Source organism: Aristolochia californica, unplaced genomic scaffold, assembly GCF_029961685.1.
Source record: "Aristolochia californica isolate CCGP_79_NKW_82.1479 unplaced genomic scaffold, dmAriCali1.0.hap1 SCAF_14, whole genome shotgun sequence".
In the NCBI taxonomy this organism is placed as follows: Eukaryota; Viridiplantae; Streptophyta; class Magnoliopsida; order Piperales; family Aristolochiaceae; genus Aristolochia; species Aristolochia californica.
This window is the reverse complement of record NW_027181815.1, coordinates 25,655,641-25,668,935: the sequence shown is the minus strand read 5'-3', so window position 1 is coordinate 25,668,935 and position 13,295 is coordinate 25,655,641. Positions and strand designations below refer to the sequence as shown.

At 36.9% G+C, this 13,295-nt stretch overlaps 1 protein-coding gene across 2 annotated transcripts; it reads right to left on the bottom strand.

Moving 5' to 3' along the window:
* Nucleotides 1-429: 429 nt before the first annotated feature.
* LOC137950008 (aldehyde dehydrogenase family 3 member H1-like) lies at nucleotides 430-7,799 on the bottom strand. 2 transcript variants are annotated; one of them, XM_068796336.1, is made up of 10 exons: nucleotides 7,442-7,799; nucleotides 5,658-5,726; nucleotides 5,455-5,551; nucleotides 4,335-4,541; nucleotides 2,936-3,051; nucleotides 2,723-2,827; nucleotides 1,872-2,044; nucleotides 1,678-1,768; nucleotides 1,426-1,575; nucleotides 430-870 (listed from the first exon to the last, which is right to left on the bottom strand). In XM_068796336.1, the coding sequence occupies exons 1-10, from the start codon at nucleotides 7,670-7,672 to the stop codon at nucleotides 631-633; spliced, it is 1,479 nt and encodes a 492-aa protein (XP_068652437.1). In that variant the 5' UTR covers nucleotides 7,673-7,799; the 3' UTR covers nucleotides 430-630. The 2 variants fall into 2 exon arrangements, with proteins under 2 accessions (XP_068652437.1, XP_068652438.1); XM_068796337.1 differs by having other exon boundaries at nucleotides 4,335-4,505.
* Nucleotides 7,800-13,295: the final 5,496 nt, after the last annotated feature.

Genomic DNA, 13,295 nt, shown 5'->3' with positions numbered 1-13,295 from the left:
TCTTAAATAGGTGTTTTGAGTTAAAAATTACATAGTCTCTTTACATCTCCCTAACTACACATCCTATGTACATGAACATTTAACCACTAATAAAAATTTAATATGCAGAACAAAATGACATAAAAAAAATTAACCACTGAAATAATAAAATAATTAAAATACCCCTGAATGTATTTTCTAACATGTTCATCTTAGCTTGCTTACACCTCTTTATCTGATCTGTTTTCAAACTAAAACACTTGTTTTGATATGACAATTGAAAGTCGTATCTTACCAGTGGAGAGATTTCCTTTGCAGCACGTAGGGTAGCCAATATACCACTCCAACGTTCATATTTTAACTCATAATCTTTTCATGCAAATTTGTTGATTCTGGGCTGATAGATAAAAGAAGATGGAACAAGTTTCGGCTGTTCACTTCCACAACTTCACATCTGTTCAGTATTTGGCTACTTTCATTACAGACTTGTATCTCGTATATGGAATAAAGTAAAACACTATGAACATTCTGTATGATAAATATGAAGAAGAACAATTTATTCACTTTGTTCTTTACAAACTTGGATAAAAATCAAAGCAGAAAGCAGAGGCAAAAACTGCTATCTTGTACAACTGAGAGAGCAGAATAAGTTCAGGTTCTATGCCATCCGAGTAAAACTAGAATCAGACCGAAGATGTCTCCATTGAGCAGAGCTCTCAATACAGCTTTCTTTTTGGGTGTAAATGGCGGGTACCTAGCAGAAGCATCCCCGGCAAAGCCTCGATGCAGGACAGCCTTCTTGTGGCTGAAAGCATCGAAAGAGAATTTACCATGGTAACTTCCTATTCCACTCTCTCCAACTCCTCCAAATGGCAAGCTGTGAACTGTGAGCTGAATCATACAGAGAAAGAAGATGAAATATATCAGGATGCAAGGAGACATGATTACACCTCTTTCAGAATGTGCAGAGAAGATCACACAACTTTGCAACTGAAGGTAGTTGTTCACAAATGTTTTGGTGCTCAACCCATCTGCCTAAATACGAAGTTGTTCTTTCAATGATAGATTTGTTCAATGGAATTGTCTTCTTGTAATTGAATGTTCTGTTATCCTAAAGCAGGGAGATTCGGCAAGCCAATTTCCATATGGAATACATGTCATAAACCATGGTTAGAGAATCCCATATGACCTGCTCGGTTTAAATGTTGTTGAACCAGAACCAGACCTTTGTAAGGTAGGGAAACAAGTGTTTACAAAGAAACAGGGCCTTTCAACCTAGAAAAGTTAAAAACGAAGATTTTTTTTGGTTTTCTATACAAACTAAAAAATAGTAGGTCCACCTAGTCTTAAACCTGATTGAACCAGTTTAACAGGACACAATCAGGCCTTCTGATCAGTTTCACATCTTTGTTAAGAGAGTGAGAGAAAGAGAGAGAGAGCTCTTACATGAATTGCAGTATCATTGATAAGCATGCCACCAGCCGAGATTGTTCCAATGAACTTCTGCTCTAGCTTCTTGTCCTTAGTAAAGAGGTAGGCAGCAAGAGGCTTTGGTCTTGAGTAAATCAGATCAAAACTCTCCTCTATATCATCAACCTTGTCAATTCAGATAAATACAAGCTCAGAGTATGAAAAAATATTATACTACTACCAAAAGATTTAAAATCCAACTCAAGAAAATCCTTTCTAGGTACAAACCGTGATAATGGGGAGTAGGGGCCCGAATATCTCCTCCTTCATTATTAAAGAGTCTTGTGGAACATCCAGCAGGATGGTGGGAGAAATATATCTATGATGACAAAAAGTAACTCCTCAAGACATGTCATTTGTCTTAAATTCTAAAAGCTAATGTGAGTATGTATATTTGTAGCATTGTACAGATATATACTTACAGGTGCTTTTCATCTCTTTGACCTCCATGGACAATTTTATCAGAAACTTTATCATCATCCAGAAGCCCAGTCAAGCGGTTATAATGGTTAGAGTTAACAACACGTGACAAATCTTTAGAGTCCAGTGGGTCCTTCCCATAGAACTTCTCCAATCTATATTTGAATGCCTCTATCTGTTAAAATGGTAGGAAGACAGAACGCAGAAAAATTTAGTCGCACAAGGATCTCATATCCCACAGATATGTAAACATTCAACCTAACAAACTTCTTTGTCATTTCTGACTATAGGATATTTTCATCAGAGCATTACAAAACCAAGTCACCTTGATAATTCATTCAGGAAACCAGATTAAACAAATACCCTGAGAATTTCACAAGTTTAATATCACTGAGCAACAGATCATACTACCTATGCTTCAATGTTTCTTGCACATCCATCTATTTATCATTTTAAGAATTTTTTTTTAGTTGGATTTTCTCACAGTAACATCTCCATAAATAGAAAATACCTGAAATTTTCTTTGACTTTTGTCAATTCTTTTCTTACTCTAAGAAAGTCTACTTCACTATACATCTCAAATTTCTTTTTAAGATGCCATGTAGACTAACAGAAACCATTGATATTAAGTACTCAAGCTACATGATTTTAATTATTTTGAATATATGAATATTTTGTAATTCACTTGTATAGATTTAATTTTTTTTTCAGTTTCAAAGAAAAGCTTTATCATGGGGGATGCATCTTATTCATCAGACAGGTTTGGTTGCTAATGTAACCAAAAGTTTCTATTATCCAAAGAAACAAACTCCAAGGAAAAATTCCTAAGCTGGATCCAGGACTTGGAACCTACCAGTTTTGGAGCAAATGATTTTGTTGTAATTATATAATCTGGGGAAACACAAGTTTGTCCATTATTGCAACCCCATTTCCCGGAAATAATCCGCTTCACGGTAACCTAGGAACATCAAAACAAAGAAACAGTAAGACTTTTAAATTAATAATATAATCTGATGCAATATGGTTTAGAATGGTTTGTCTGTATCCATAGCAAACAGAAGTGTACCTCTAAATTGGTATTTGGATCGACAACAACAGGAGACTTTCCTCCTAGCTCCATCACTACTGGTGTAAGATGCTTTGCAGCTGCAGACATCACAATTTTTCCAACTCTTGCATTACCTGTACCAAATGTAGAATTAGCCAATTACAATTACAAAACCATATGTAGGAGAACCAAAAACATTCCATTCAATGTGATAACACAATCCATTGTGAGATATTTAGCTCTGAAAGAGATTGGGTGGTATCGGAAGTGCTATTAGAAATCATGATGGCCATATTCTTCTTTCATTCTCAGGACCCATTAATCAGGCTTATTCTACTTTGACTGAAGTTAGTGATGATGTTTTCAGCTTTTCAGGGAAAATTTTTCTCTTCCTTCAATTATTGAAAGGGATCCGTAGGTCCTTGTTTCTTGGGAAAACTTCTCTCATTCTCAGGACCCATTAGTGAGGCTGATTCTACTTTGACTGAAGTTAGTGATGATGTTTTCAGCTTTTCAGGGAAGATTTTTCTCTTCCTTTAATTATTGAAAGGGATCCTTAGGTCCTTGTTTCTTGGGAAAACTTCTCTCATTCTCAGGACCCATTAGTGAGGCTGATTCTACTTTGACTGAAGTTAGTGATGATATTTTTCAGCTTTTCAGGGAAGATTTTTCTCTTCCTTTAATTATTGAAAGGGATCCTTAGGTCCTCATTTCTTGGGAAAAGGATTCCTCAAGGACCCTTGGAAATTTGAGCATCATTTTGTATTGAAAACCTGACCTCCTCATAGCAAGCCTCTAAAAAACATGTTCACACAGCCATTTCAGGGGCGGATCCTCTAGCCAGAGGGGTTGAGGGTTGGAGTTATTTCTCATCAACAACTTGTTGTTACAATGTGCCCACCCTTACAGGCTTTCTCTTTTCTATTTTTTCCTGTATTTACTTTTTCTCTTGTTTGAGACCTTGGCCCTTTATCTTTATTATTTTGTTGTTGTTTCCTTCAATAAAATTTCTCATCAGTCAAAAACATATTTAGCTCTACAAACATATGTGACATTGTACAGCTGCATGATATTTTAATTTAACTACGTACTGTATATGCCAGAAACAAAAAGACGAAATAAGGCGGAAAAATGCAATACATTAAAACATCACATATTTTCCAACTCTGTAACTTTAGAACTCAAGAACCTCACCATATAGTACGTAGTTAAATTAAAAGCAATGATGATTTAATGATATGAATAGACTGATTTTATTATCTCTTATAACAGGACATCTTGTGTTGAAGACAATTCTAAGAAAAGAGATAAATGAAAAGGAAAAGCTAAAAGACTTCTAGTTATTTATTGTTATCACATCTTAGGCAATACAAGAACCTATGAAACATTAAAAAATAAATAAGTATGAGATCGGAACCTGTATATAATATCTTATCCCATCGCTGATCCAGAAGAAGAGAAGTTTCTGATACAGACCCTTCAACAACTCGAATGGCAGAGCTGTCAACATATTTTGGCAATATTCTTGCAAGTAATGAGGATGTGGCAGGTGAAACTTCTGATGGTTTTAAGACAACAGTATTACCAGCTGCAATAGCTCCAATGACTGGATCAAGAGATAAAACTGGAAAGAAAATAAATGTAAGTTCGCATCTTTTCAGGAGAGAGAACAGTCCTTTCATAGAACTACTGTTTTCTAGCTTTAGCTTGCATACCAAAATAAAATAGAATAAAGTATATGTTAACGTTGGGTCCAGATTCATCCCAAAAATGACTTGCAAAAATTAGGAAACCTCTTCCAAAATATAAGCATAACATTTTTTGAAATCCAAACAACTCTCATTCTCAGATAGCTAAACTGAAAGGAGGAGCACAAGTACAAGTATAGACCAGAGAACTTTTTAATCTTCCGGTAATGAAGTCATCCAAGATGTATTTCCCCAGGGTCAAATTCACTAGGATAAAAAAATGGTCACACGGTGCAAGTTTTATTTCACAACAAGGATAACTGATTCAGAAATTCCAACGTAAAAGGTGATTATTTACTAAATATTTAATCAGAGGGTTGTCCAAACAGATAAAAGACAAAAGGGTTTTGATCTTCATTGAGCATTGCGCAGGAAAATCGCCATGATTTCTTTGGCAGCCTTGAAGGCCATCAATCCAGTAAACCATGTCCCTCAAAAATGGGAACAATATATTTGTCTATACAGAACCAGCATCCTGATTGTTTCATGCTTGATTAATTCATCATGAAGATCTTCACATTCTTCGCTCAAAATGCTCTACATTACATATATTTTGTAGCAATCCAAATAACTATATAAACACAATATTGTGTTTGTTAAAGTTGATAGGTTTTTGTGCCTTGGGCCTTTGACTCAATGATCACATGGGAGGTTTCAAGAATGAGGACTTTTAAGTCTGAGGTCTTGAGTTCAAGTCTCACCGAGGTTAAGGGGTGTGTCTGTGTGTGTACAATCAACATTAAAAAAAAAAAAAAAAAAAAAAAAAAAAGTTAATGGCTTTTCACTTACGGAAGGGATAATTCCATGTTGAAATGATCAAGATAACGCCAAGTGGTTCAGAGACTATTTCAGCTGATGCAGGATAAACTGTCAATGGAGTTTTTGCCTGCAAATAGGTATAAAAGTTAATCATACTGGGTCTACCAACTACCATCACATAGTCATAATCAACTCAAATACATGAGAAAATAGAACTAAAAGATTGTAATGACCTTTTCGGGTGCCATCCAGTGTTTCAATTCTTTGAGCATTGTATGGCAGGAGGCTTTAGTAAGAGAAATCTGCAAAATGAATCATAACTTAGGCATGAGTTTCAGAAAATATTCGTATAACCACCAAAAATAGAAAAATAAAATATTTAGTTACAATTTCTTCAGCACAAGTTAATTCCCCATAAGCAATTTCTGCATTACTCAAAGATCCTCAAAATTTATTATTTATTTTGAGTAAGTGACTTATTATTTTTATCAACAAGATAGTTCCTGCTTTCATAAGTAAAGGAAATTCTCCAAAATAGCCCAATCAACATCTTGTTTCTTCAGGATAAGTTTCAACGACTTACCATACTGGTAACTTCTCAAAACATCACTTAAGAAGATATCCATTTAGAATAAAAACTATTTCTCAGCACGCAGATCAACTTATATAATTCAAAGACAGAGTATTATGAAGACAGCACGAGTATATTTAGAGATCTGAATTGAAAATGTAATCAGAATTATAAGAAACTTATCCACAATTTATGACAATCAAAAAAGGATAACTAAAACTAAGATTTTTTTTAAGTAAAACTAAAACTAAGAGTTAGTTATCTGATGAATCAAGATAAATTCAGTGCCATGAATATCTTCATATTTGATGAAGTTGATGAAAACTATAAGTTCAACAATATGTATTGGATTGAGCTTCATGCTACGAGGACAATCCTTCTTCTAGTGAGGTATTTGAATGTGGTTATGAGAGGTTAACCAAATAAAAGTAGCATCTTTTGTCTTGAAGAACTCCTGCTGGCTACTTTTGCTGAAATATTGTAGACAATAAAATAACAAGTGCCTAAAATACAGGGGATGAAGAAGAATCCACAGCATCACACCCGAGAGTTTCATGAGCAAGTTACATGCAGGTTATCTTGTTCCAACACCTACGAGTCCCTAACTCTGACAAATAATTCTATATTTAAAAATATCACGGAATGACTGTATAAAGCAAAAGGATGTTGCTTGTTCCTTTAATATCCTTAGAATGTAATCAGTGAGAACTAACCAACGAATGTTAAGTAACAAATTAAGATGAAAAACCCTGCAATTCGCTTAACAAAAACTGATTCGTAGATCCCTCAATACTAAGCAACATTCTCTTACTTATTTGGCATAAGTTTATGTGTTAACTTTATCTCAACCAATCTAAAGTTGTAAAAAATTTCTTAAAAAACAAGAAAAGCAGGGAAGAAGTTCTAAAATTTCTCTTTAAGAATAAGAAAAGCATGAACTGATCTTCACAATAGTTTACTTGTGAAATACAATAAAGAAAATCATATATAATATCAAATTTCAATAGTGCCTCGTGAACCACCCAAAATACTTTGACGTCTATGAAGGGTAGACCTGTTTGAGAAGTATTCTCATCCAAAAAGTGGACGTAGCCACGCAAAAACCAATGAATGGAGTAGGACTAATTCCGAAAAACACTTATGTGAACACAAAAATCAAACCGCCGAATGCGAAGTTTCCATCCACTGGCTAGTTTGAATTATGTAGTTTCAAACAATAACTAATAAAATAACAGCTCATCACCCAACCCAGACTTCTCATTAACAACTACAAATCGAATGCGTATCATCAGAATTTGTCAATCACCAAGCAACACAAAAACTCAAAAGAGATATGGAAACAGAGGGTCCAACTACTACAAATCCAGTAGCTACTAAAAGAAAACCATCAGCACTATTTCAGAAAAAAAAAAAAAAACTAAAAGAAAACCATCATACTAAACTGACCTCGTGAACAAAGGATTCAATCTCAGGTTTGTTCAGGTCCAGACGAAGCGCCTCGAAGATCTCCTTCTCACACTCCGCCGCCATCTTTTCCACCATCCTCAACTGCGAGACTCTCCATCCGTAGTCCCTGGTCTTCCCGGATGCATAAACCTTCCGGAGGTCACGCACCAGCGACGAAGCCGCTTCAGCGTCAAACCTCTGAACTAGATTTTCACCCACCACCGGCGTCATGGTTCGCAGTCGCTGACAACGAAGAAACAAAGGGGAGTAGAGAAAAAGGGTGAGCGACAAAAGACCCACGAGAAGCTTTTGGATTTAAATACATCTGTGAGGAGTACAGCGATTAAATTTATGTATGACTAGGAAAGCGAGAGGTTGTGGGAGATGGGAAGATATGGAAACGTGTTTGGATTCGACTTGAATTTCCATATCTGGCGGATTGATCGATGCACACGATTGAGAGCTCCCAAAAAGTATAGTCATCAACTCACGCGAGACAAAGCAAGTTTTAAATTGTGGGTCGTCGAGTTGGCTGCTTCTCGGTTCATGGTTCTTCACTATCCTCAATATTAGTGCTAACAATCGTGTCTATCGCGGTTCATGCTGTTTGCTCTATATGAGTATGATATGAATCTCAATTCTGAACTAATTAGACTATTATTCGAGTATATACTAAAAAGGGTTAGAATTTAAATTAAGTTATTTATATAATATTTAAGTAATTCAAAATTAATTATTTTTAAATTATAAATAGAGTTTACTATTTACATTAGTGGGCAAGTAACATTATTTTTCTTTGCTTAATATCGTTATTGATATCACCGATATATGTTACATAATGGGTGGTTCGAATAAGATTGATATCACCGATATATGTTACATAATGGGTGGTTCGAATAAGATTTTACTACAAATGACATGATATCATTTTTATTTTAGTTATTTATTTTATTCAACATTTCCCAATACAACCTTTGTAATAGTTGACACATTGTAGTAGAGCTAGAGATCTCACATAATAAGTAATAACCAAATAGGCACATAAATAAGGGGTAGGGGTGGGAATTGCCAATAGGTCAAGTTCGGGTTGGGTTTTCAAAAAAAAAAAAAAAATTGACCCTAGAACTCGATCTCCCCCACTAAAATTCCATTCCCATAACGTTTATCCCAAGTTCAACCCATGACCTTGTTTCTTATTGGAGCAGTAGAGGCCAAAGCAACAGGTTAAGGGGCCTTAACTTTAGTTTGAGTAGAAAAATAAGGTACCCTTAATGGAACTCTGGCTTGTTGGTAAAAATTGGGGTCGAGTGAGGGAAATAAGAAAGGAACTCGAGTCGCTAAGGGGGAATGACTCAAATAGGGATGAGAGAACTTGTGGGGGCTCTTTCAAAGACTCCGACTATAATTCTACTTGACATATGGTATGGGGGAAAGGTGGCTCAACTAATAAGATGGTTAGGGGTTAGTGAGGAGAAAGGGTGACTAGGCAAATGGATGGGGAAGGACCATTTCTATAGCTTAGATGTTTCGGTAGTGGATCAATCATTAATATTTTATGAACTTAGTCTACATCAATGCCATGAAAGAGTGAAGGTATGAAATGTTGATTGAATTCTCTCATGTAGAAACAATCTAGTCCTTGTCATGTAGGGGGGAAAATAGATTCAAACAAAACAAAGAAGAAATAATGAACAAGACATAGCATCTTAGAAAAAATATTATAACCAAAAGATGACGGAGAATGAAAAACAAAAGGCCAAACCATAAATTCAAGCTTTGTTCTAGATCAAACTCTTCCGCTACTAATGGCTACTTTCAACTTCAACACTCTGCTTTGTCGCTAGTGCCAATTATAACAATAGATTGATGTATATCCTTGCATGATGTTGAAAGACATGGACAAGCTTAAGTGTTATTATTGTAAAATCTTATGCTCTCTGTCTCTTTTTCACTCTCTTTAGGGTGAATGACATACTTATAATTTACGTATATTTTTACATCTATAAATAAATGTTAAGAGGGAAGGTTGAGAATTCAACTACAACCCTTATTCTCCCCTCTTCTCTCCTATACATTTTTATCTCTACCTCACTCTCTCATATGTTCTTACCGCTAATTTCATTCACCTCACTTCACTTCTTCTCCTCTTCTCCTTCCTCTTTCTCTCTTACACTCTAAGTTGTTGATCTCAATATTATGGAATCCTGAAATCAATACATGACAATCGGGCTTCGAAACTAGTGAGTACTTTCAATGGGTTTTCTCAGTTCTCTCCCATTCTCCATCATGTTGGAGTGAAATCAATGCTTAACTCATTGCTAGTCCAAGACCACAAATTTCAATTGTTTGTGCCACCAAGTTGGTCACTCATCCTCATGGAAGGACCTCCTACATCTCCAACTCTCCCACTCATTTTGAGCTTATCAAGGCACAATGGAGTTTCACATAACCCTGGCATCTCCATTGCCTCATTGCCTCCTTCATATCTTCTCGTGGCTTCCATGGATTAAAAATAAAGACACCACTCTTGTAGTAGCAGAGTCTGATATGGGTGGCGGGGCTAGTGGTGCCGGCAGTTATGTCCTTCAATATGGGTCCTGATTGCGGCAATTATGGAGCTCGCCCGGGGTTTTTGGTGACGATCAGGAAAGAAGAATTCATCCAACCAAAAAATCTAGCCAAGAGAAACTGCGGAAATCAGAGAAAACGAAATAGAAAAACCAGAGAACCATTTAATGAAGCATCCGTTCTTGAGAAACAACCAGTATTCAACATCCGTTCTTGAGAATATATATACAGATATAAAGCATTCAGACGACTGTTATGGATTTGGCTTGTCTTTAAGCAATTGTCTGTGTCTAGTTTAAGAGTTAGTTTCCAAGAAACCAGTTGAATAATCCATTACAGATGAGATGTCTCGTCGATGGATCATGCAAGAGAACATATTGAAGAAGGGTTTCACATAACGTTTCGGAAACGTAATCTGCAAGAGAAAATATGACGTCTTCTTGCATAGAGTGACTGTTTTCACGGCAGTTGGAACAGATTATCAGCTCCAGCTCCACCAGCAGATTTCTTCCACTGTCGGAGCCTTCACGCTAACGCTAACTCTCCTCTCTCTGCTCCCCTGCTATTCTTCTACAGAAAGATTACAGGTGGAGATGATATTTTTTTTCAGTTTTTTGAACTGATATCCTTCATCTCAAGGCCTCATTTCCTCTACTTCATGGGACTCCCCTTTAAACTGTTAAAGAGAGAATGTTTTTGGGTTACTCTTTGAGAATTTCAGTTCCGTATTAAAAATAAATGCCTCCCAAATTAAATTTATACTCCTCCCCAAGATTGGTACACGAGCTTTTACATAAATTTATACCCCTCCCCAAATTCAATTTAAATCACTTTGGTTTGAACTAACTCTTGGATGAAGTGATGTCTATGTTATGCACGCAATAACATTATTATTTTAGTGTTTTCTTTAATTTACTTTATTTTATTTCAATTTTAGGTCATAGGGGTATTTTTGGAATTATTTATTAATAGGGATATTCTTGAAATATTTTATTCATAGGGATATTTTTGTAATATTTTATTAAACCCTAACAGGGTGAACCCTATTTAAGGGGTAAGTGTAATGAGAAAAAGAAGCAATGAAGTATTAAGAATTAGGTTAAATCTAGCGTAAAGAGACTTAGAGTTCTCCTCAACGAGCTCTAGGGTTTTCAAGCTTCCCTTAAGCTTGATCTTCGTTTTCGTCTTCCCCATGTCTTCCTACTATTCCTACGGTAATGCCTGGAAGACCCGTAACCCGTGGCAGACCCCAGATCCTCCCAAAGAATCCTTGTGTCAGATCCGGGACCATAACAACTGGTATCAGAGCGGGAACACAATGGGTTATTCTATATCCCAAGAAAGATGGATTGCTATGGGTAAAGAATTGGAGGAAATACGAGCATGGTTAGATGCTTCCATTGAACGTTATGGAAGGGAGAAACTCGTTATTGCAGCAAAACAGGTCATACGACCTCAAATCTCTATCTCGGACGGGCAAAATGGCCCATGGCTGAAAAAATCAAAAATTTTGTCTCGAGAGGCAAACACAAAAAACCAACAAAAATCAGTCCTCCCCTACTCACGGCAAGCCAATGTTATGCACGCAGCCATAGTTCGTTCCGCACGGGAGGGGAAAAATTTCCCGTCCATTCCGACCAGGAATTATTTCCAAGAGTCTGTCTCGACAAAATTCCAATCGGCGAAGCCTCCAAGGGCTGCTAGTCACCACCGGAGCAGCACGAGACTCCGTCGGCGACAATTCCTCCCTATTCGGTGACATTCCAACAGTAGAACCGTCGACATTCCAGCAGAAGATCGTCGGCAACATTTCCGCTGAAGACCGTCGGCGACAATTCAGTAGAAGACCCGTTGGTGACATTCCAGCAGAACCGTCGACGATATTCCGAGAGCCTCTGTCTCGGCAACTCTCGCATCGACGAAGAGAAACCCCAACGGGCTGCGATTCGCCACCAAAAAATCAGGCGATTCCGTCGGTGCCGGGAGAGAGGAAGGAGACGCCCGTCGCGGGACTTCGTCGGTGTCGTGAGGAACAGAACCGCCGGCTGCAGAGTTCGGGAGCTGCCAAAGAAGAAGACGACTCCCGATTAAATTTTCCTAACTTAGGAAAATTTAATCGGCCCGGTCCGCTGAGTCGCACGCCGGACCGGGTTCTTGAACCGAGTCAACCCAGGTTAACTCGGACCGGCCCAAAAAAAAAAAAAGTGGGCAAACAGAGGGGCGTCATAGCTATCGTGGATGCTACTTCAACACCGGTGAAGACGTCAGCATACAGACACTACTTCCGAGCTTGAGGACAAGCTCGTCTTCCAAGGGGGGTGTAATGTTATGCACGCAATAACATTATTATTTTAGTGTTTTCTTTAATTTATTTTATTTTATTTCAGTTTTAGGTCACAGGGTATTTTTGGAATTATTTATTAATAGGGATATTCTTGAAATATTTTATTCATAGGGATATTTTTGTAATATTTTATTAAACCCTAACAGGGTGAACCCTTTTTAAGGGGTAAGAGTAATGAGAAAATGAAGCATTGAAGTATTAAGAATTAGGTTAAATCTAGCGTAAAGAGGCTTAGAGTTCTCCTCAACGAGCTCTAGGGTTTTCAAGCTTCCCTGAGGCTTGATCTTCGTTTTCGTCTTCCCCATGTCTTCTTACTATTCCTACGGTAATGCCTGGAAGACCCGTAAGAATCCTTTGTGTCAGATCCGGGACCGTAACAGTCTAATATCAATGTGTTGAGATTGAGAGTGGTGAACTAGATTCTTACTTAGACTTATGATGCCCATGTTATCACAATTGATTAGAATTTTATTTTGCTCTAAGTCATAATCCTCTAGTTGTTGTTTCATCCATAGGAGTTGGGCATAACAACTTCTACAACCTATAAATTCAGTATTGCTGGTAGATAGGGCAACTAAATATTGTTTCTTGGAAAACCAAGAGACAAACATGTTTCCAAGTAATTGACAGTTACCACTCATATTCTTTCTATCAAATTTTCATCCAACAAAATCGACTTTGGAGTAACCTACTAGATCGATGGCAGAGGAATTTGAGTACTAAAGTCCTAAGTTTGGTATTCCACGTAGATAAGGAAATTTTTTTTTCACGACCACTAGATGAGATTCTATAGGATCGGATTGATATCTAGCACATAGATATATCGAAAACATTATGTCTAGTCTACTAGCTGATAAGTAAAGTAGGGAGCCAATCATACTTCTATATAGCTTTTGATCTATAGCCCTACCTGAGTTGTTTGAATCAAATTCAAAGACGAAC

Coding starts and splice junctions, on each gene's coding strand:
- LOC137950008 (XM_068796336.1), bottom strand. CDS start 7,672: ATGACGCCGGTGGTGGGTGAAAATCTAGTTCAGAGGTTTGACGCTGAA. Junction 5,552..5,657: donor ACTGGATGGCACCCGAAAAG/GTCATTACAATC, acceptor ACCTATTTGCAG/GCAAAAACTCCATTGACAGT. Junction 2,045..2,722: donor AATCATTTGCTCCAAAACTG/GTAGGTTCCAAG, acceptor CCATTTTAACAG/ATAGAGGCATTCAAATATAG.